This window comes from Carcharodon carcharias, chromosome 8, assembly GCF_017639515.1.
Source record: "Carcharodon carcharias isolate sCarCar2 chromosome 8, sCarCar2.pri, whole genome shotgun sequence".
Classification (NCBI taxonomy): Eukaryota; Metazoa; Chordata; class Chondrichthyes; order Lamniformes; family Lamnidae; genus Carcharodon; species Carcharodon carcharias.
Genome location: NC_054474.1, coordinates 150,130,019 through 150,154,025, shown reverse-complemented (window position 1 = coordinate 150,154,025; position 24,007 = coordinate 150,130,019). Strand labels below are relative to the sequence as shown.

The following is a 24,007-nucleotide window of genomic DNA, read 5'->3' as shown; positions in this document are numbered from 1 at the left end:
AGAAGAGGCCCAGCTTGTTCACCCTTTCGAGTTAAATATATTCTCTCAGTTATGGTTTCATCCTTGTAAATCTTCTTTGCACCTTCACCAGTGTCACCTCTAACGTTTTTTTTGTAATATGAAGATCAGAACTTTTCATAGTGTTCCAGGTGTGGTTTAACTGAGGTTCTACACAAGTTAACATAACTTCTGAGCTTTTCAATTCTATCCCTCTAGTGATTTGTCTCTTTTTTTTAATGGCCTTAATTATCTGCAACCCTACTTTTAGTGATTGTGTACCTGTATCTCCAGATCCCCCTGCCCCTTATCGCCTCCTCATTATCCTGACCAGAAAGCACCACCATGCAAGTTTTTATATTGGTATATATTTTTATTCTTTATATAATGCCCCGCCTTCATTTGTATTAAAACAATGTAAAATGTATCTGTATTCTCAGACTGACCACATTAGTCTGACTGAAAATACGCTTTCAGATATTAGATGGGACCACCCCACTATTGTCAGAGTTTTGTTACAATTATTTATAGGCGGCCCACCTGTTCTGTACTTTCTTATAATACAATATATTATTTAACGTCACCCTTCGGCTGATTCCCTCTTTCTTCCCCTCTCCCCTCATGGTGACAGGTTTCTTCCCCTCGCAAAACAACCTCAGCCAATGAATATGAAGTCCTTCCTAATGGCTGCGAGGCTCACTGGGAGGTGGTCGAGCGAATCCTATTCATCTACGCCAAGTTGAACCCAGGAATTGCTTATGTTCAGGGCATGAATGAAATTGTGGGGCCGGTTTACTATACCTTCGCGACAGACCCGAACACTGAGTGGAAAGGTGAGGTTCAGAGATCCTGTGTCATGCAGTGAAAACCTCGCAACTTCAAGGGCCCACTGGCTTAGTGCATGGTGTACAATTCCCTCTGTAATCCCCACCCCTCTTTTTCTCTCTCTCTCTCTCTTTCTGCCCATTCCCCCCCCAACCCCCAATATAAACAGATCAACATGACTTTCTGTGCCTGTCACCCTCATACATTTATCTAGCTTCCTCTAAATGCATCTTTGCTTTTTTACATCTCCCGCTCACTGGTATCGAGTTCCACATTCTCACTAATCTCTGGGTAAGGGAGGTTTTTTTTTTAGGCATTTTTAATGCCACCTTTTATACTTCTGGCTCCTAGTTTTTGACTACCCATCCCCCCCACCCTGGCCACCGCCACCACAAGTTTGTAGGAGTTCATTTAAGACAGTGAGTACTGCAGACAGGGGAGCACCACCACTGAGCCCAAACCCTGTCACTATTGGCCATCCATCACACAGATGCTCCTCTTAACAGGGGAGTCCTGGGTAAACATCAGGAACGAGAGCCCCGACTGATTTTTATGCCCATTCCTCCCAACCCAAATTGTTAAGGCCAATTGGAGCACCCCACCCACTGCCCCAAATGAAACCAGCTAACCCTGCACCTACTCGAGTCAGTCCTTGTCTGTGTGGCTACTCCAGTCTTTTTTTTTATTCGTTCATGGGATGTGGGCATTGCTGACTGGGCCAGCATTTATTGCCCATCCCCAATTGCCCTTGAGAAAGTGGTGGTGAGCTGCCTTCTTGAACCGCTGCAGTCCCTGTGGTGTAGGTACATCCATAATGCTGTTAGGAAGGGAGTTGCAGGACTTTGACCCAGCGACAGTGAAGGAACGGTGATATATTTCCAAGTCAGGATGGTGAATGACTTGGAGGGGAACTTATAGGTGGTGGTGTTCCCATTCATTTGCTGCCCTTGTCCTTCTAGATATTAGTGGCCATGGGTTTGGAAGATGCTGTCACAGTAGCCTTGGTGAATTCCTGCAGTGCATCTTGTAGATGGTACACACTGCTGCTGCTCTGCGTCGGAGGTGGAGGGAGTGAATGTTTGTGGATGTGGTGCCAATCAAGCGGGCTGCTTTGTCCTGGACGGTGTTAGGCTTGTTGAGTGTTGTTGGAGCTGCACTCATCCAGGCAAGTGGGCAGTATTCCATCACACTCCTGATTTGTGCCTTGTAGATAGTGGACAGGCTTTGGGGAGTCAGGAGGTGAGTTAATCGTCACACGATTCCTAGCCTCTGACCTGCTCTTGTAGTTACAGTATTTAAGAGAGATTATTCAAGAGGTTAAATAAATATTAAGGATTTTCCATTTCTGTATTGATTTGGACAGCGTTTGATATACAGAAACAAAATGTTCTGGTATAAATTTGGGGGGGGAAATGCATCGTGCCTTTTTAATATATTTATTTCTTTCCCTAAATTATCCAGAACATGCAGAGGCTGACACATTTTTCTGCTTCACAAACCTGATGTCAGAAATCAGGGACAATTTCATAAAGAGCCTGGATGATTCTCAGTGCGGGATCAGTTATAAAATGGAGAAGGTTTACTCAACACTGAAAGAGAAAGACATGGACCTTTATCTTAAACTGGTAAGAAACTGTGCACCAGAGGGAGGAGCTTGAACACTGGGGAGTGCTGCAAGTCCCACTTGCCCATCACCCTCTGAGCACGCTGATCCTCACTGACTCCTGAATTGTCACGCCACTTTGAAATTCCCATCCTTGTTTTCAAACCCCTCTATGGCCTTGCCCCTCACACTCTCTCTCTGTAACTTCCTCCAGCCCCTCAGATCCTGCGCTCCAAATTTAGCCTCTTGCACATCCCCAATCTTAATTTCTCTTAATTGGCGACTGTATCTTCAACTGCCTTGTCCCGAAGTTTGGAATTCTCTCCCTTAACCCCTCTCTCCTCCTTTTAAAATGCTCCTTACAATACTTAGTCAATGAGGTATGTTTTAATATAAGAGCAAAATACTGTGTATGCTGGAAATCTGAAATAAAAACAGAAAATGCTGGAAAAACTCAGCAGGTCTGACAGCATCTGTGGACAGAGAAACAAGAGTTAACATTTCGAATCTGTATGACCCTTCAGAGCTAAAGAGAAGTAGAAATGTGATTAAATTTATACAGTTTTAAGGTGGATGGAGCAGGTGAAGCTGGATAGAAGGCCAGTGATAGGTGGTGGCTGAGGAGCGATTGACAAAGATGTCATGGACAAAAAGAGAAACCGAGTGTTAATTGTAGTGTTAAGGGCTAAAGGAGGTGCTGACAGTGGCATAAAGGTAAAAAAGCAGTAAAAAAAAAAGTTAACAGAACAAGGGTAAGCAGCCTGGTATGTCTTAATATTGCTTTATGTGGCTCAGTGTCAAATTTTGCTTGATAACCATTTCCCTAAAGGTGCTAAATAAAATGCAAGTGTTTTTGTTTTATTTTTTCTTTTTCGTGCAGTTATATAGCACCTTTCACAACCTCAATGTCCAAACACAGTCAATTAAGTACTTGTGAAATGGTAGAATGTAGGAATGTGGCGGCCAGTTTGCTGACAGCAAGGCCCCAAACATTAATGAGATAATGATGGAGAGATCATCTGTTTTAGTGATATAGGTTGAGGGATAAATATTGCCATATGAACATATGAATTAGGAGCAGGAGTAGGTCATTCGGCCCTTAGAGCCTGCTCCACCATTTAATAAGATCGTGGCTGATCTGATTGTAACCTCAACTCCACATTCTGCCTAACCCTGATAACCTTTGACTTCCTCGTTAGTCAAAAATTTATCTACCTCTGCCTTAAAAATGTTCCTTGACCCAGCCTCCGCTGCTCTCTGGGGAAGAGAATTCCAAAGATTCTTAGCCCTCTGAGAGAAAAAAAAATTCTTCCTCTCCATCTTAAATGAAAGACCCCTTATTTTTAAATTGTGTCCCCTAGTTCTAGTCTCTCCCACAAGGGGAAACATCCTCTCAGCATCTACCCTACCAAGTCTCCTCAAGATCTTACATATTTCAATAAGATCACCTCTCAAACTTCCAAACTCCAGTGGACACAGGCCCAGCCTGTCTAATCTTTCTTCATGAGAATACCCCCCCGCCCCCCCCATCCATCCCAGGCATCAATCGAGTGAGCCTTCTCTGAACTCCTGATGCATTTATATCCTTTCTTCAACAAGGTGACCAAAATTGTACATTGTACTCTTTATCAGCACCATCTGGTGGCAAGCACCTGTAATTATGCTGTAACCATTGACCTGGGGAAATTAAATGGGAAATTTAACAATGGGGTAAAATTGATACAAGTGTTCCCAAAAATAGTGACAACAGGAAGTAAGATCTTTGGATAGAAAATACTTGTACCACCTGTATTCTTTTAAAACTGCCTTATCTGACGTAAAGTTAGAAAACCCTTGTGAGATTGGTTAGGCTTGGCCACTGGAAGGAAGTGGGGGATTCACATGAGACCAGAATTGAAAGATTGAGATCTCAAGAGGGTTGTGGCACTGGAGGAGCTTTAAATATGAGAAGAGATGAGGTCATGGAGGAATTTGAACCCAAGGGTGAGAATTTTCAAATAAAGCTCTTTGAAGAATGGAGTGATTGGAGGTGAGCGAGCTCAAGAATAGAATTTGGTGCAAGTTAGGATGCAAGCAACAGAGTTTTGTATGAGTTCAAGTTTTATAGATGGGGAAAGATAAAAGATTGGCCAAGAGAGTGCTGGAATAGTTGAGTCCAGAGATGACAAAAGCATGGATGAGGATTTAAATAACAGATGGGCTAAGGGAGGGTAGGGATGGGTGAAATTAAGCAGGTGGAAGTATGCAATTTTAAATATTTTACGTGCAATAGCCAATTGAACAAATTGACTATGTATTGATTTTCAAAAGCTGACCCGAATGGGATTATTGAAGAATTTGGATGGGGAAGACATGGAGAAGGTGCCTCCACTTGTGGAGGAGTTCAAAACTAGGCAACATGAATGAAAGATGGTCACTAATCCAGGAGCAGATTCAGGAGGAATTTTGTTGCTCACTGCCACATAGTGGTTGAGATACTTAATTTGTTTATCAACCCTTTAAGGAGAGGCAACAGAAGGATATCTCAGTTGTGTTAGATTAAGTAGGGTGAGAACAGGCCAATGTGGAGCAACTGGGCCAAATGGCCTGTTGCTATTACTTGACGTGAATAATTCAGACTGGGTATCTTGTGATTGATGTGCGTCTGTACATTTTATGCTTCAGCAAGAGCAGAACATCAAGCCACAGTTTTTCGCCTTCCGCTGGCTCACGTTATTATTGTCACAGGAGTTCCTCCTTCCCGAAGTCATCCGAATATGGGACTCCCTCTTTTCAGACATCGGCAGGTTCGATTTCCTCATCCTGGTCTGCTGTGCCATGCTGATGTAAGTAACAAAGCTCACAGCTTTTCAGTTGTTGGTGAAAGATCTTATGTCACCTCAAAAGGTGCAGTGCTTCCTTCTCTAACCAGAGAGCTACCAATTTTTGTGTGGAGTGGTGGTGGTGCCAGGGCTGTCTGTCAATCAAATTTATCAGTATTGCGTCACGGACACTTTAAAGTCGCCCATGAGGAATGTATTTGTGAGTGTGTGTTTATTTCACCCTTGGAGTGAGGAATTCAATTTAAAAAATAACCCAGCAGCAAAGCCTTTTTACTTGAAAAGGAAGAGATCAGTTTATTTCACACACATGCTCTGAAAGTAACTTAATGAAAGCTAAAGTTACTAACACACACAATTTATTTACAAATGAAGATGAAACGATACCTATAAAAATTGGATCAGTTTACTCCATATACATTGGAGGCCTGATACCTTTGAAGTCAAGATGTTGCATTGCCTGAAGTGAAGGTTTTGGCTCTGTGATATCTTCCACTGTCAAATTGCCAGAGGTTGCTTTAACAGGTGAGCTTAGGCGGAATCAGGGTATACAGGGAGGAGAGAAGCTCCTTACTTCTGGGTCTGCAGGCGTGACACTTTCAAATTTTTAGTTACTTTATAGCAGAGGCCATGGCTTTTTCTAGATGCCTTTCTCTGTCTCTCCCTGGGTTCAAACTTCTTCAAGGTGGTTCTCTATGGATCTGCCGCTTCCTACTTTTTCAATGCTTTTTGCAGGCAAGGCAAGATGGCTGCTACTTTCGAGGGCAATTAGGGATGGGCAATAAATGCTACCCTAGCAGGTGATGCCCACATCCTTTGAATGCATTTTTAAAATTATCATGTCACCTGTGCAAAAATGTTGAGTCACTTTCCATATAAAGTGAGTGGTAATTCCATTACTCATATCTGAAGTCTCTGTACCCACTGTGGTAATCAAAGGTTAAGGTTGTTCACAACTCTCAGTGGCTTATCAGTTTGTGTCTGTATTGGAGGAAAAGCCATTTAGTCAATGTATAATTCTAAATGTATATGCCTGAGGATGTCTCCACTTTGGTTGAAGGGGTTCCAACCCAAATCCACAAGGAGAAAGTCAGGTGACTGAGTCCATTTTGGAAACTGTCTTTAAATTCAGTCAAAAATTTACAAAATGTGACCTTTAAAACAGTTTTTCATAAATTTGTTATATCATAACTGCACACCATAGCAATTGGTTGGCCTGTTTCATCTGAAGCTCCTTCATGTCACCCACTCAGCTAGGAGGCTGTTCTGGCACAACTGGACTAAGGGAATTGAATCACGTAACTGGCAGATTTAAAGAAGAGGTGAATGACGCTTTATTATTACAGATCACCGTTAGCAGCTGCTTAATTTTGGGGAGCAGCATCCAGAAGAACGAACCTAGAATCATAAAACGTGGAAGGTGGCTATTCAGTCCATCCTGCCTGTGCTGGCTCTTTCAATGTGTTATCCAACGAGCTTCACTTCCCCTGCTCTTTCCATGTAGCCCTGATAATTTCCCCATTTGATGTATATATCCAAGCCAATCTGTCTGCCTCAGTGGAGTGGGACTTGAACACACAGCTTGATACTGGCACGCCATCCACCACCTTCAACATTCACTCCCTCTGCCACTGACGCACATTGGCAGCAGTGTGTACCACCTACAAGATGCACTGCAGCAATTTGCCAAGGCTCCTTCGACAGCACCTTCCAAACCTGCCACCTCTACCAAGGTGGCAGACACATGGGAACGCTAGCACCTGCAAGTTCCCCTCCCAAGTTGCACACCATCTTGAGTTGGAACTATTTCACCATTCCTTCACTGTCACTGGGTCAAAATTCCAGAACTCCCCCCTTGACAGCACTGTGGATATACCTGCAGAATATGCATTTTAATGGTTCAAGAAGGCAGCTTTCAACCGCCACCACCTTCTTGAGTGCAGTTGGGGATGGGCAATAAATGTTTGCCTTCCCAGTGATGTGCACATCCCATGAACTCATTTTTTAAAAATACTTAAGCCCAGAATCCAGGCCAATACTCCAGTGGAGTTCTGAGAGAATGCTGCACTGTCAGAAGTGCCATCTTTCGGAGATGATGTTAAACTGCGGCTCTGCCTGCCTCCTTGGGTGGGGTTAGATGATCCCATGACACTATTTCAAAGAAGAGCTGGAGAGTTGTCATTTATGTCTGGCCAATGTGGAATCTTGCTATGTATAAAGTAGCTGACTTGCATTTCCCACAATCCAGGGTGATTACACGTCGGGGTTTTGTCATTGGCTGTGAAGCGCTTTGGCACAGTTGTGAAAGGTGCTGTAGAAATGCACGTTCTTTCATTTCTGTTGGAGGTAGTTAATTGAAATTGATCAAGAGATATTTCCTCTCTAATCAGAGAATTCACAGTTTTGAAGTGTGACTCAACCTTGCACATCTGATAGATTTGTGTCAGAGGATTTTATGTCTGTAGTATTCTCCTCAGTAAGAGGACACAATGTGACTTGTAAAGATTTTGTTAAATATGGAGTTTAATTAAACACGAGTCTTAGATGCCAGAGTTTTGTTGTTTCGTCTTTATTTAAATTTGGCGTGAAAAGAAGTTCCCAGGCAGAGTGGAATCGAGCATAGTCACGCTCCCTTCAGATTCAGATACTCTTCAGCTGTTACTCTGTGCACTCCAGGGATCTCACTTAAAAACTAAACATCACAGCCTAGTCACATTAATGAGTCCTGTCCCCACCCCCTCAAATCCTTTGCTCTTCTCCTACTGACTCCCTATTGGCAATTTCATGCCTTTATACCACAATTGCTCCAACCAACTGTTAGACTCCCTGATGTTGTACTGCAATTCATTTAATCGGCTGTTGCTGCGTTAACAAAATTGAGCCTCCTTATCTTCCATGTTTCAACGCATTTGTAATAGATGAAATAGTATGTTTTGCTCTAAGGCTGTGCGTTTTAGTAGAACTGGTATATTCTTGGAGAACAGAGCTGTAGCTTGGAAGAAATGAGAGCAGAATGCAGAGGTAGAAAGTGTAAGTGATCCTAAACATGAAGGTCAATATTTATGAGGTTCATATTTTCCTATAATTTACAGTTCGCTTGGAGCTGCTCAATTGATTTAATTTATTTTGTTTTGGGAAAGTGTCCTTCAGGGAAGGAAATCTGCTGTCCTTACCTGGTCTGGCCTACATGTAACTCCAGACCCACAGCAATGTGGTTGACTCTTAACTGCCCTCTGAAATGGCCAGGTAAGCCACTCAAATCAAGGGCAATTAGGGATGAGCAACAAATGCTGGCCTTCAGCGTTGCCCAAATCCCATGAAAGAATAAAGAAAAATATTTTTGACTGTCATTGAGGGTGATGATGGGATGAGCACATCAGGACAAGATTTTCCTTTAGTGATCATTGCACATTAATGGCAGCTATATGTTTTTCTTGTAGTTTGATTCGGGATCAGCTGCTTGCTGGAGACTTCACTATAAACATGAGGTTACTACAGGTGAGACAATTTCCTCCTATTAAAAATAATCAAATTCTAAAATTGCATTTGAGGTTCTCTAGGGTTTTCAGTGTTGCTGCAAAGTGAGATTGCAGCCAGAGTGTATCCTGCTACCTCAGTTGCCGTACACTGCTTTCTAAGCAAACAGTGCAAAGGATCTGCTGGCTAACTAACAGTCTGAAGATCCAGCATCTGAACGCTCAATCCATGGCCATAACCATTTCTTTATACCAGTCAATTTGGGAGAGGGGGGTCTAGTCTTACATGGGCGGTAGGATTTTATGGGCTCCCACAGCCCACATAATGAGGGGGAGGTGTCACCCACACTTGCCAAACATGAGTATCCTCCTGGATGTCAACTCGGAGCGGCAGCTCTGGTCTCCACTCACTGGGACTCGGTTTGGGGTCGGTTTGAACTCCTGCACCTTCTCACTCGGATGAGAATGCTACCACTGAGCTAAAAGCTTGCTTTGCTACCTTTAGTGAGGAAGGTATAAGTTATACCAGCACGAGCACTTGCCACCGTTTTGTGTAGAATTTAATGTACTGTTGAAGCTGGCAGCCTTGACCTTGGTGACAGAGTTAACTGTCCTCTACAAAGGCATAGAGACTAACCTGCAGAGGAGTTTCTACAAATAGAAAGGAACCTGCTGTTTCCAGGTTAGAACATCACACTGGATATCCTCACTGCTTTTTATATACTATTCCCCAAACTGTGGGGTCATTGCAGCAGCATGAATGCTGCAGTTCAGTGTTTTACAGCATTGGAAGAGCGACTGAAGCATATTCAATGGTAACTTTCAAATGGGAATTGGATCAGTACTTGAAAAGGAAAAAATTGCAGGCTATTGGGAAAGAGCAGCATACTAGGACCAATTGCACATCTCTGCAGAAGAGTTGGCACATTCACTAAGCTCTTTCGATGAGGCGTTTGTTTCCTATTACCTCTTTCACTACCACACACACTTCCCCTTGTCTGCAGCTAGTACAGCACCACTTGTTGGCAGGTATACCTATCTCTGGGTGGAGTTGGCCTTGCTATCACCTCCCACTCCCCCGTATAGTCTCTGATGGCAGTGCTCTGTGTAGAACTCACCCCACTGGAACAGATGGGGTTAAGGGTAAGTTGCAATGAGAATTGAACCCATAGATTTTTTCCACAGATGTGCTGCCCTTCCCTCCAACCCAGATCTAGAACTATAAGCTTGTCAAATCAATGAGTACATATTTAACAGGGAGCTGGACCAATAGCTTTTGTGAAGGAGCATTGTAGGGTCATACAGCTGGAATGATACAGCACAGAACGAGGCTATTTGGCCCATTGTGCTTGTGCCAGCTCTTTGTAAAAGCTATCCAACTAATCCCACAGCCCTGCAAATGTTTTTTCTTTTCAAGTATTTATTAGAATCTCTTTTGAAAGCTATTATTGAATCTCTTCCACTGCCCTTTCAGACAGTGCATTTCAGGTAATTGTAACTTGCTGCATAGCAAACAAACAAGTGTCTCCTCATCTCCATCCATGACTTCTTTGCCAATTATCTTAAATCTGGCCTTCTGATTACTGATCCTCCTGCCAGTGGAAACACGTTCTCCCTATCTATTTTGAACACCTATTGTATCTTCCCTTAACCACCGCCTCTCTAAGGAGAACAATCCAATCTACTCCAGTCTCTCCATGTAACTGAAGTTTCTCATCCCTGGAATCATTTCAGTAAATCTCCTCCATACCCCCTCCAAGGTCTGAACATCCCTCCTAAAGTGCGGTGCCCAGAATTGGACACACTACTCCAGTTGAGGTGTGACCAGTGATTTATAAAGGTTTAGGATAACTTGCTTGATTTTGTATTCTTGTGTCTCTGTTTATAGAGTCAATCATCCTATATGTTTGTTTTCCTATCAACTTGCCTTGCCACCTTCAAAAATTTGTGTATATGATACTGGCATTGCTTCAATCCCCACCCCCACCCCACCCAAACCCCCTGTCATCCTCTCCATAGGAGTTGAGGGAAAGGAATTTGTTGATCCTTATTTTAAGGAACACCAGGTGATTTGTGCACATGTGTACATGGGGTAGAGGGTGCAGTCTACAATAGAGTACACATTGCAATCGCTAAGTGTAAAAAGACCAAGGTTTATTTCCTTTGCCTTCTGCCATTCTGGTAGTTGCATGATGCAGTGATAATGGAGTTGTTGACTAATCACAGCAATCTTATTCAAAACATGTCCTTTTTAAACTAAAATCAAATTCTCAAACTACCATGGTGAGATTTGAACTTGCGTTCTCTGGGTTATTAATCTAGGCTTCAGGAATACTGGTCCAGTAACACAAACACACACTATTCAGCCCCAAAGATGAATGCAGGGTTAAGCTGAATGGCCTTCTCTTGCTCTTATTGTGTAAAGTAACAGTTCAGAAGCTGAACTGGACTAGCCATATAAATACTGTGGCTGCAAGAGCGGCTCGGAGGCTAGGAATCCTGCGAGGAGTAACTCGGCTCCTGACTTCCCAAAGCCTGTCCAACATCTACAAGTCAGGAGTGGATGGAACACTCCCCACTTGCCTGGATGAGTGCAGCTCCCACAACTCTCAAAAAGCTTGACACCGCCCAGGACAAAGCAGCCCACTTGATTGATACCCCATCCACAAACAGTCTCTCTCCCCACCACTGATGCACAGTAGCAGCAGTGTGTACAATCTACAAGATGCACTGCAGGAATTCACCAAGGCTCCTTCGACACCTTCCAAACTCATAACCACTACCATCTAGAAGGACCATGGCAGCAAGTAGATGGGAACATCACCACTTGGAAGGTTCCCTCCAAGTCACTCACCATCCTGACTTAGAAATATATCGTCGTTCCTTCACTGTCGCTGGGTGAAAATCCTGGAACTCCCTTCATAATACCACTGTGGGTGTACCCACACCACATAGACTACAGCAGTTCAAGAAGGCAGCTCACCACCACCTTCTCAAGGGCAACTATTGATGGGCAACAAATTCTGGCCCAGCCAGTGAAGCCCGCGTTCCGTGAATGAATAATAAAAAAAATTTTGGTGTTTTTGAAACATGTCAGCCATGGTTCAGTGGATGGCATTCTGAGTTTATATGTTTGAGTCCTACTCCAAAGACTTTATTTATTCTTTCATGAAATGTAGCTGTTTCTGGCAAGACCAGCATTTGTTGCTCATCCCTAATTGCCCTTGAACCTAGTGGCTTGCTAGGCCATTTCAGAGGGCAGTCAACGTGCTGTGGATAAAGGGGAACCGGTGAATGTACTGTACTTATATTTCCAGAAAGCATTTGATAAAGTGCCACATCAAAGGTTATTGCAGAAAATAAAAGCTCATGGTGTACAGGATAATATGTTGGCATGGATAGAAGATTGGCCAGCTAACAGGAAGTAGATAGTTGGCATAAATGGGTCTTTTTCTGGTTGGCAGGATGTGATGAGTGGTGTGCCCCAGGGATCTGTGCTGGGGCCTCAACTTTTATGATTTGACACAGATAAGTAGGAAAGTAAATTTTGGAGAGGACGTAAGGAGGCTACAAAGTGACATAGATAGATTAAGTGAGTGGGCAAAGATCTGCCAAATGGAATATAATGTGGGCAAATGTGAAATTGTTCATTTTGGAAGGAAGAATAAAAAGGAAGCTTATTATCTAAATGGTGAGAGATTGCAGAACTCTGAGATTCAGTGGGATCTGGGTGTCCTAGTGCATGAATCACAAAAAGTTTGTATACAGCTACAGGTAATTAGGAAAGCTAATAGAATGTTATCATTTATTGTGAGGGGAATGATTACAAAAGTAGGGAGATTATGCTTCAGTTATATAGGGCACTGGCGAGACCACATCTGGAGTATTGTGTACTGTACTGGTCTCCTTATTTAAAGAAAGATGTAAGTGCGTTAGAAACAGTTCAGAGAAGGTTTATCTTCTAATACCAGGAATGGGTATGTTGTCTTATGAGGAAAGGCTGGACCGGTTAGCCTTGATAGTTTCATGGTCACCATCTTTGATAACTAGCTTTCAATTCCAAATTTTATTAATTGAATTTAAATTCCACCAGCTGCCATGGTGGGATTTTAGCTCATCTCTCCAGAGCATTAGCCTGAGCCTCTGGATTACTAATCTAATGACATGACCACTACATCACTACCTTCCATTACTTGAGCCCATAATACGAGCTGACAGTCCCAGTGCAGTACAAAGGTGAGGGAATGCTGCACCATCAGAGGTGCTGTCTTTCAGATGTTATACTGAGACCTCAGCTGCCCTCACAGGTGGGTGTAAAAGACCGCGTGGCCACTATTTCGAAGAAGAGCAAGGGAATACTCCCCAGAATCCTGGGTAATATTTACTACTCAAGCAACATCACAAAAAAAGGTTATTTCAATACTGCTTGTGGGAGCTTGCTGTCCACAAATTGGCTGCTGTGTTTCCTACATTAAAACATTGACTGCGCTTCAAAAGAATTACTTCATTGTAAAAGTGATTTTTGGCACGTCCTGAAAGATGATATAAAACAAGTCCTAATGGTATAGACATTGCCTGTATCATTTGCTATATTTGATTGTTTTTCTCTTTTCTCCATTGATACATGGACAGGACTATCCAATTTCTGATGTTGACCTGATCCTAAAGAAAGCAAAAGAACTCCAGGATTCTGCATAACAACAGTTCAAATGTACTCTGTTCCAGGAAACGCCACACAGACACACACATGTTCTCTGACACACACGCATGCATTCACACACACACAACATACGGTGGGAAAGTGACCAAACCTGCCTCTGCAGTGCCTTCTGGGAAAACTTCTCCACACCCACAGGGAAGTGTGGCTAAAGGTGATCTTTAACTCTGTGTACTGTGCAATCCTGTGACTCCCCACCTCCTCCCCCAATCTCTCCCTCTCTTTCCCCACCCTCCAATATTAATGGATATGCATTATTGGTGCTGAACAAGGTAGTAATAATTGCACTCCAAATTAAGACAATGACCTTTCCTCCAATGAAAGAATATGGTAACAAGATAAATTAATAAATAAAACCTTATCACAGCTAAAGGAAGGACAACTTTTGTGCAGATCAGTTACTGCTGAAGGTTTACCTACTGTAGTGCTGTGATGGAGATGTCTAGAGTTGGCCTAGTACAACTTAACCTTGAAAATCAGTGGGTCAGAGCTCAGTTGCTTCAACCTGAACTGTCCAGTCCAAACAAAAAACATTCAACCTTGTGTTACTTTGAAATGCAATCTGTGAACTCCTCACTGACTAGTGTTGCACGATGCAGTGAAATTTCCTGAATCTTCAGTATCACAGCAATATGGCCACAAGGGTTGAAAGTTATGGTGTGTTTTTAGAGACCAGGATGTGACTGACCAAAATAATCTCAGGATTTGAGGGAATATTTTTACAGGTGTGCCCTGCTTCCTTCAGTACTTAAATCTGCCACTGTGTGCCAGTAGGGAGCAGTGCAGAAGCTTCTTGCAGGCTCAGAGTAAATTTAAATAACGACTGTATCTGGGTTTTCACATTGACTGGGCTTTGAGTATTTGCTATTGATTTGGGACAAAGTGCAGAGCACCTCGGCTCTGATGCAGCACCTGAAATTTCAAGAATCAATGACTGATACTCAGCAAAGATATTGATACTCGCTAAACCTCATTGAACAAGAACTCATATCACTACAGTTAAACTTATATTTAAGCTTTCTACTGCACTCCAGTCTCCCATGAGAAGTCCTTTATAATTTTTTTAATGAATCTGCAGAAGAGGTGTTAAACCCAAGGCGCTTTAGGGTGCACATTGTCCAAATTGGTCATGTAAAATTAGTCATAACAATCCCAAATCTCCCACTCAACCACCAACACCACCCCACCTCCCTCCCTCCAATCCATGACTCCTTATTCTGTTGGTTTAAACCAAGGCTGTCTGAAAAATATCCCAATTTTGCTTAGGTACCTGTGGATTTACAAATCATAAATAACTCCCACCAGGGTCTGATGCAAAAAATAAAAGCTGTACCGGAGCAGCTTGTATACGTGGGGAAATATCTGAAATTATCATATTCGATCTTTAAGCAACAGCTTCCTAACTGCTAGTGGAAGGTTCGCTAGTTAGTATTGACATGGCTAGTCAGTCATCTTGGCCAAGTGTAACTCCAGCTGTCTTAAACCACCTGGACACCTGGGTTTTTAGTGCTGTCCTTTAATCTACCACCCCCCACCCTCCCTTACTTAATACTAAACCATCCTGACTTTTGTATTATAAGGTAACTTGCCTTTCTAACAGAAAGTAATTGGACTGATGTGATGGCGATACCCAATACATCTGGGGAAGGAAGGCTCCTCTTGCGCCTATTTCCATCCCTGTTATTAACTCTGTTGTTTTAGATGGGTCGCCAACTGTGTGTGTCCTGCACTCACCTATCACCATCACCAGTCAGGATTTCTAGGCTGTGTGATCTCCTACCAGCATCACTCCTGATTTTGGGATTTGAGTTGTTCCGACACTGATCGTTGCGTTTTAAAAAAAAAACTTTACTTAAAAATGAAGATTATAATTGGGCAGGACCAAACCGTCAACACTTGGATTCCCATTCTTGATATTCCTGCTAATTGAAGCTACAACCCCAGTAATCACATTCCTTAATCAAGTGTGAGTTTATTGTACAATCTGATGCAATAGGCAGTCAATAATTAGCTGTTTGTGATACATGTACAAGTCCAGGAATTGTCGTTGTTTCTATTTTTAATGTTTGCATGAAATTAGAATCATCAAAGGATTAAATCAGTATCTGGTGTATGTAATTTGGAGGTTTATCTTTTGATAATTAGGGCAAGTGATTTGTAATGGGGCAAAAGTTCTGACAGCACAACTTTCCTAGTTACATGCTCCCCTTCCCCACATTGGCATTGCCAACCATGTGTTTTAAGGCGCAAATGTTTTTGCCCCTCTCCACCCACCTAACGTTGAAGGGTCTTTCCAGCCGATTAACTGAATCAGTTCATCTGTTTGCAATCGGCCAGTGCTCTGCTACCCCGTCCTGGCACTGTTAATGAGATTCTGAATGAAGAGCCAGTGAGCAAGGAGCTGCAAGGTCAGTCAGAAACTTTCTTCAGTGTTAGGTGGGCAAGGGGGTGGAGCATGGAAACTTTAATTCTGATCAGTGCTGTGCCTTTAAAATGCTGCTGATGAGGGAGAACATCCAGCAGTGTATCCCATTGTATTTTCGATCATAACTGCCTAGTGATGTTTTGTTTTGGTGGATCGCATACCTTGATGGTTACGTCTTCAGGACTTGTCTTTGTATTATGATGTTCAATGTTTGGAGCATTCTGTATCTTGATGCTCCCCCTTTTTCTGCTTCTGGCCCCCGTTGGACCTTTTTCCTGCCTGCCCAACCTCTCTTCCAAGCAAAGAAAGGTCCCGCTTGTCTTTTTGTGGGAAAATGGGAGCTCTTTCTGGTTTAAGCATGCCAAAAAATAAAGTTTAAAAACCTTATTTAGTGCTAGCACTTGATGCCAGCTCATAAAACACACAGCAATTTCGCCAGAGAGGGTTCAAACGTTTGCCTCCAAGGCTTGTACAGAAGTCTCAGGGATGGGCCAGAGCTAGAGTTAAAATCTCCGTTGCAATTAATCCCCCATATATCTGGAGTTTCGGTTACTAACAGATCCTGGATTCAGTTTCAGGATTTATCCACAAATAAGGCACCAGCGCTTAAAGACAAAACTGCCCTTTCCAATCTTCTAGTTCCATAAGTCAAAGGAACAGGAGGTGACCATTCAGCCCCTCGAGCCTGTTTTGCCATTCTATTAGAACAATGCTGACCTGTATTTTAAGTCCATTTTGGTTCTGTCATCCTTAATACCTCACTTAAGAAAAATCTATCACACTCTGTTTTGAGAGCTCCTGTTGACCTCCGGATTCAACAGCTTTTTGGGGAAATTTCCACAACCTTTGTGTAAAGAAATTTTTCCTGACATTGCCCCTGAATTCCTAGCTCTAATTTTAAAATTGATGCCCCTCGTTTGGGCTCTGGGAGTTGGATTGCTTGCGTCTCGGGCTGCCCGTAGGGGTGGCATTTGGACACCTCTGCTTTGTGGGTCCTCTCCCAGTAGCAAAATGGTAAACCCCAGGACTAAGCCATCATAATCTCTCTCCCCACCCCCCACATCAAGGGAACATTCCAATTTATTCTTGCTTATTTGTAAATCTCATTTCAAGTTGCAAGAGTTCTTGAACCTGGGAAGCCCATTTTCTATCTCTGGCTGCACAATAACCCAGCTTTTGCCTACCCCAGCCTTAATCCCATTTCCCCTCTCTCTCCCCTGCCCCTGCAACACCCCCCCCCCCCCCCCCCCCCCCCCCCCCCCCATTAACCCTGACCATGAGTGCCCAAGAAACTCCATACATTTTGTATGGGGGGAGCTTAGAGCAAAAAACAAAGCCATAAAGAAACTTGGATAGTTAGGAAATGGTTAAGGGGCAATGTCACAATGATTTAAAGATCAACATTTCTTCTTTGGCCCACTTCATTCGTGGTGCTTGAGGGCAAAGGTCATTCACCATTAAGGTGGCACAGATTCTGTTCTCATCCTCTTGATTCTTTCTCATGTGAATTCATGTCTGTGGCTGAATGGCAAGATTGTGTCAAAAGGTGAAAACCTTCTAGATTATGGGCTAAGAATACAACGATTCTTTTTTAGATTTACTTTTCAAAATTGTGATGTTTTTTGGGGTCAAATTGCTCGTCAGACTAGTGTCAATTCAGTGTACTATGTATTCCTTGTGTGTGGAAATGCAAACTGTTTTGGATAAGCGTTTGAATGACATTGTGGATATCTCAATGGATAATCGTATAGAGGACACTGTAAATTTAATTGATTAGGAGCCAGTGAATGGATAGTTTTTTTCTTTAACAAGAACATGGTATAATTTTAATGTGGTTTTCAGATATTGGTTTCTAAAGGCTGTTATTTTTATATAGCTGTTCTACTAATCTCTGGTAGAAGTACTGAGTGCTCCCAACTGGTAAATTGTCAACAGCAATACAGGATAGATTTGCATTTAGCACCCTTGCAAAGCAAACTAACACTTCCCTAAGACTACAGTATTAATCTCAGTTTCAGAACATTTCCTGTGTAAGTTTTTACCCCCATCCAGTCTCTCGCAGACCTTTTGTGTATCTGTCTCTTGCATCTTCCCGCTCTCGCACTCAAAATTGCACTGCATCTGCCTGCCTGCCTCTCTTCCACCTACCTCTGAGACTCTCTTGTACATCATCTCTTGGTATCTGCCTGCTTCCTGCTAATTGATGCTCAAATTCTGTCTGTCTCTCTCTCTCACTCAGTCACACTTTCAAAATTGCTCTGTGTCTGACTATCTGTCTCTCTTCCCCCCACTTTTACGTGAGACGTAACAAATGGACTGTCTCTCGTACACCCACTCAGTCTGTCTGCTTCCACTTGTCACTGTTTTTTCTCTCAAACAACACTGCCTTGCTATACCTGTTGGGAGAAGGGTGATGGGGTGGAACAAAGAGCATTAAAATAAAATTGGAGCTGAAGATGCTGTTTCTGCCAATATGCAGTATTATTTTAGAGTTGATTTGAAGTTGAAAATGGCTGGAATTGTGTTCATTTATAATTAAATGTGAAGTAGCCAGTGTCTTAATTGGGTTATGTTGATATCACTGAACCCTGAAGGCCATGTTGACACTATTGATAGACCCTCAACTGAGGTGTTTCACAGAAATGACTATTATTCTTATGTAATATATTTGCCTTATGGTGAATCTTGATTGCTTTTCTTAGTGTGGTGTTGGTTATAATAGATTTTTTTTCAATATTAAAGTGTAGAAGTCTTACAGGACAGTATATCTGAATGTAGCCCACTAGTTACGGGGGGGGGGGGGGGGGGGGGGGGGGGGGGGGGGGGGGGGGGGGCGGCTAGTCCCAGGCTAGTGGGCCAGTGATCCAGCTGTAGAGTACTGCACATCTGCCTGGCTCAGATATGGGATTGTCCAGGCTAGTGGAGAGCTAACGTGGTTCTATAGTCACAACAGATACAGGCCTTAGCAGGTTCTGCACACCTTGGTTCATGATGTTACTTTGTGGAAAGGCAGTTGGTAAAGAGGGAAGGAAAGGACCGAGGCAGCAACTAATTATTTTTCTTCCTAATCAAGTTGTAATACCTGATCTCTTGAATAGCCAACCGCCCAGTTGAATGTCAACCGATGCCTTCGCCCACCATCGTTTGTAATAATCGATAAATTAGACTGAAATGTGGCTGAAATGGGAAATCAAGCTTTATTGATCAGTATAACCAGAGCTAATCTCTTGGAAACATGAATGACCAAATCTAGTGATGCCCTGCTCATGAGCACTGAGCTGTGACCAAGACTGCCATAGGATCCTAGATACAATAAAACTATTATGTTTGTGACTGTTATGCTATATAAACTGTACCAAACCATGTGCCATCTGACTGAGGGATAGATTGCCTGTTCTGGTTCTGGAGACCTGATTGTCTCTTCATTAAATTATTCGTAAAAGGGTGATTAAGGCAACTAAACAGATCTCGACACTAAATGACGGTGCAGGAGGGGATAAATGATTGTGAATGCATGATGTAGAGCAACTAAAATATATTGCATGAAAGAGCCAGTAACGTATTTTTGCATTGCTCATGATGTAGGCTGTTAATTCATGACAGAGGCTGGCCATTTAATCAGTGGCAGATTTATAGTTTGTATTTTATCAAAAGCTCCAATTCAATCAACTCAATGCAGCAAAGCAAGGAAAGAAAAAAATATTTATCTGCTACAGCACAAACTTTATTTTTGCTGACCAGAAACGAGAGTAAATTATTTAAAGGAGTTTGTTTTTTTGCTGTTGATTGTGATGTTGGATTAATATCTTCCTGTAACTCTCCCTCCTCCTCAATCATCGCCCGACTAATGGCATTCAGTTACTATAATCAGAAATGAGGCGCATTAGTCAAATTCCACCAAACTTTAACTGAAACCTCTGCATCTTCTAAAAAACCATAATTCTGTATTTCCGTATGAAAGTTTTGGGGGCCAGTTCATTTGGGTTTCTTCCATAATAAGCTCCTGATTGTGTGAATGTTTCAATGAAGGTTTACTTAGTGTGTGTGACATTTCAATGACTGTTAGTACTGTTTTCCCAAAAAATATGTGCACTTGTATTTAAAAGAATTTTACAAATTGTGCTCAATGTTGATGCCTGAATTTTAGAATTGAAGAAATATTTGATAGCATATTCTGTTCAGAGCATATTGTTAATTGTTATGTTTCAAAATAAAATTAATTTTAAAAATGTATCAACGTGCTTTTGGCTGTTATTTCCTTTTATTGCCACTGCCAACTAATGCGCCTCATTCAGACACACTCCCCTGTAAGACTTCTACACTCTTTTTATTCATTCATGGGATGTGGGCTTCACTGGCTGGGCCAGTATTTATTGCCCACCCTACTTGCCCTTGAGAAGGTGGTGGTGAGCTGCCTTCTTGAACTGCAGCTGTTCATGTGGTGTAGGTACACCCACAGTGCTGTTAGGGAGTTCCAGGATTTTAACCCAGCAACAGCAAGGGAATGGTGATATATTTCTAAGGGTCCTTAGACAGCACCTTCCAAACTCAACCACTACCATCTGGATGGACAAGGGCAGTAGACACATGGGAACACCACCACCTGGAAGTAGGTATGTGAAGAGAAAAAGATTGAAGACAAATGTAGGCTCCTTACAGTCAGAAACAGGGGAATTTATAATGGGGAATAAAGAAATGGCTGACCAACTAAATACATACTTTGGTTCTGCCTTCACAAAGGAGGACATACCAGAAAGGGGAAACAGAGTTTAGTGAGAGGGAGGAACTGAAAGAAATCAGTATTAGTAGAGAAATGGTGTTGGAGAAATTGATGGGATTGAAGGTCAATAAATCCCCAGGGCCTGATAATCTACATTCCAAAGTACAAAAGGAAGTGGCCCTAGAAATAGTGATTGCATTAGCGGTCATCTTCCAAGATTCTATGGACTCTGGAACAGTTCCTACAGATTGAGGGTAGCTAATGTCCCACTATTTAAAAAGGGAGGTAGAGAGAAAACAGGGTATTATAGACCAGTCAGCCTGACGTCGGTAGTGGGGAAAATTCTGGAGAGCATTATAAAAGATTTAATTGGGGAATGGTGACAGAATTGGACAGAGTCAGCATGGATTTATGAAAGGGAAATCATGCTTCACAAATCTATTGGAATTTTTCAAGGACGTAACTAGTAGAGTTGATGAAGGGAAGCCAGTGGATGTGGTTTATTTGGACTTTCAGAAGGCTTTCGACAAAGTCCCACATAAGAGATTAGTGTGTAAAATTAAAGTGCGTGGGATTGGGGGTAGTGTATTGAGATGGATAGAAAACTGGTTGGCAGACATGAAACAAAGAGTAGGAATAAACGAGTCTTTTTCCAAATGGCAGGCAGTGACTAGTGGGGTACCGCGGGGATCGGTGCTGGGACTCTCGCTATTCACAATATATATTAATGATTTAGATGAGGGAATTAAATGTAATATCTCCAAATTTTCAGATGACACAAAGCTGGGTGGGATAGTGAACTGTGAGGAGGATGCAGGGATGCTTCAGCGTGATTTGGACAAGCTGAGTGAGTGGGCAAATGCATGGCAGATGCAGTATAATGTGGATAACTGTGAGGTTACCACTTTGGTAGCAAAAACAGGAAGGCAGGTTATTATCTGAATAGCTATAAATTGAGAGAGGGGAATGTGCAACGAGACCTGGCTGTCCTCATACACCATTCACTGAAGTTAAGCATGCAGGTGCAGCAGGCGGTAAAGAAGGCAAATGGTATGTTGGCCTTCATAGAGGATTCGAGTGCAGGAGCAAGGATCTCTTGCTGCAATTATACAGGGCCTTGGTGAGACCACACCTGGAATATTGTGTGCAGTTTTGGTCTCCTTATCTGAGGAAGGATGTTCTTGCTATAGAGGGAGTGCAGCGAAGGTTTACCAGACTCATTCTGGGATGACGGGACTGACATATGAGGAGAGATTGAGTCGGTTAGGATTATATTTGCTGGAGTTCAGAAGGATGAGGGGGGAATCTCATAGAAACCTATAAAATTCTAACAGGACTAGACAGGGTAGATGCAGGAAGGATGTTCCCGATGGTGGGGGAGTCCAGAACCAAGGGTCACAGTCTGAGGGTACAGGGTAGACCATTTGGAACTGAGATGAGGAGAAATTTCTTCACCCAGAGAGTGGTGAGCCTGTGAAATTCACTACCACGGGAAGTAATTGAGGCCAATACATTGTATGTTTTCAATAAGGAGTTAGACATAGCTCTTGGGGTGAAAGGGATCAAAGGATATGGGGAGAAAGTGAGAGCAGGCTATTGAATTGGATGGTCAGCCATGATCATAATGAATGGCGGAGCAGGCTCGAAGGGCTGAATGGCCTCCTCCTATTTTCTATGTTTCTACCCCTCCATTACAGTCAGCATCCTGACTTGGAACTATATTGCCGCCATTTCACTCGCTGGGTCACAATCCTGGAACTCCCTCCCTAACGGGAGTACCTACACCACGTGGACTGCAGTGGTTCAAGGCAACTCTCCACCACCTTCTGAAGGGCAATTAGGGATAGGCAATAAGTAATGGCCAGCGATGCTCATATCCCATGAATGAATAGAAACAAATTAACTCTGTTCCTCTCCCCATAGATGTTGCCTGACCTGCTAAGTTTTTTTTCTATTCTTTCATGGGATGTGGATATCGCTGGTGGTAGCTGGTTCAGCCATTTCAGAGGGCAGTTAAGAGTCAACCACATTGCTGTAGATCATATGTAGGCCAGGTCAGGTAAGGATGGCAGATTTCCTTCTCCAAAGGGTTTTCCTGAATCATATGGGTCTTTACAACACCTGATGATAGTTCCATGGTCTCCATTACTAAGACTAGCTTTCGATTCAAAATTTATTAATTGAATTTAAATTCCTCCAGCTACCGTGAAGAGATTTGAACCATGGGTATTAGCCTGGGCCTCTAGATTACTAGTCCAGCAGCATCACCACTATACCATTGTCTTGAGATTTAAGTATTTCCTCTGAGGATTTCCAGCATTTTCTGTTTTTATCACAGCTTTATTTTGTATACCTTACCCTTTAAGGGAAGCAGTGGTATTGTCATTAGACTGATATTTTGGAAACCCAGTGTCATGCTCTGGGGATCTGGGTTCAAATCCCACTACATTTGAACTCATTAAGATCTGGAACTAAAAGTTTGATTACACACTGTTTGAAGATCATTGTCAAATGTCATAAAAATCCATCTGGTTCACTAATGCCCTTTAGGGAAGGAAATCTGCTCTCCTTACCTGGTCTGGCTGGCCTACATCTGACTCCAGATCCACAGCAATGTGGCTGACAAGGGCAATTAGGGATGGGCAATAAATGCTGGCAGCATCTGTGGAGAGAGGAACAGAGTTAATATTTCAAGTCCAAAATGACACTTTTTTCAGAACTGAAGTGAGGCAGAAATGGGTTTTATGTTTTGAGAAAGGGGGTCAGTCAGGGTTAGATTAGAAGGCGGGGAGATTAAATTGCAAAGATGTCATGGAACAAAAGGCAAAGAGAATGGGAATGGTGTAGTATAAGGTTATCTGGCATAGCAAGGGTTAATGTGGAACTGGAAAACAGTACTGCCCACAGTGTGATATGAAGATTCACATGACCTGAGACTAGAGTCAGTTGTGGACTAGACAGAAACCTGTGTAGAAGCAAGCATGGAGTTAGCTGAGAGCTTGGGCTATACCCCATGTATACGTACAAAGTTATGTGTTACCGATAAACACCTAATGTTCAACCATACAAGACCCAGAATCTCTAAGTGAGACCCACTGTGTACAACAAATGGTAGTAGTAAAGGAACAAAGCATTGATCCAGAATTGGTGTTAATAGCAGAATATAAAGGTCAGCGCTGTCTGAAATGTTTAGGATGTGGCAGCTGCTGTGTCTCGTGATGCATTCTTGGCCGAAAGACCCGTGCAGCTGGGAGAGAGGGTGCAGACACGATGGGCCGAATGGCCGCCTCCTGCGGTGTAACCGTTCTGAGGTTCTGATGCTGCAAAGAATCTGACTTGGGTGGGAGAGGCATTGCCCTTTTAAGTAGAGGTTAAGGCGTCACTTTCCCGCGCCATTTGGTTACATTTGTAGCGCCAAAGTAACA

General features: G+C 42.7%; 1 protein-coding gene across 3 annotated transcripts in view; it reads left to right on the top strand.

The window, feature by feature from the left end:
* Positions 1-17,090, top strand: part of tbc1d13 (TBC1 domain family, member 13) — a 38,432-nt gene extending 21,342 nt beyond the window's left edge. For 2 of the 3 annotated variants that reach the window (XM_041194147.1, XM_041194149.1), the window contains exons 8-12: positions 629-830; positions 2,284-2,447; positions 5,090-5,250; positions 8,685-8,742; positions 13,353-17,090. In XM_041194147.1, coding sequence (XP_041050081.1) covers positions 629-830; positions 2,284-2,447; positions 5,090-5,250; positions 8,685-8,742; positions 13,353-13,418 — 651 coding nt within the window. In that variant the 3' untranslated portion in view covers positions 13,419-17,090. Of the gene's footprint in view, positions 1-628; positions 831-2,283; positions 2,448-5,089; positions 5,251-6,497; positions 6,885-8,684; positions 8,743-13,352 lie in introns of those variants that run through there. The other variant, XM_041194148.1, reaches the window with a different exon arrangement.
* The last annotated feature ends 6,917 nt before the right edge of the window (positions 17,091-24,007 follow it).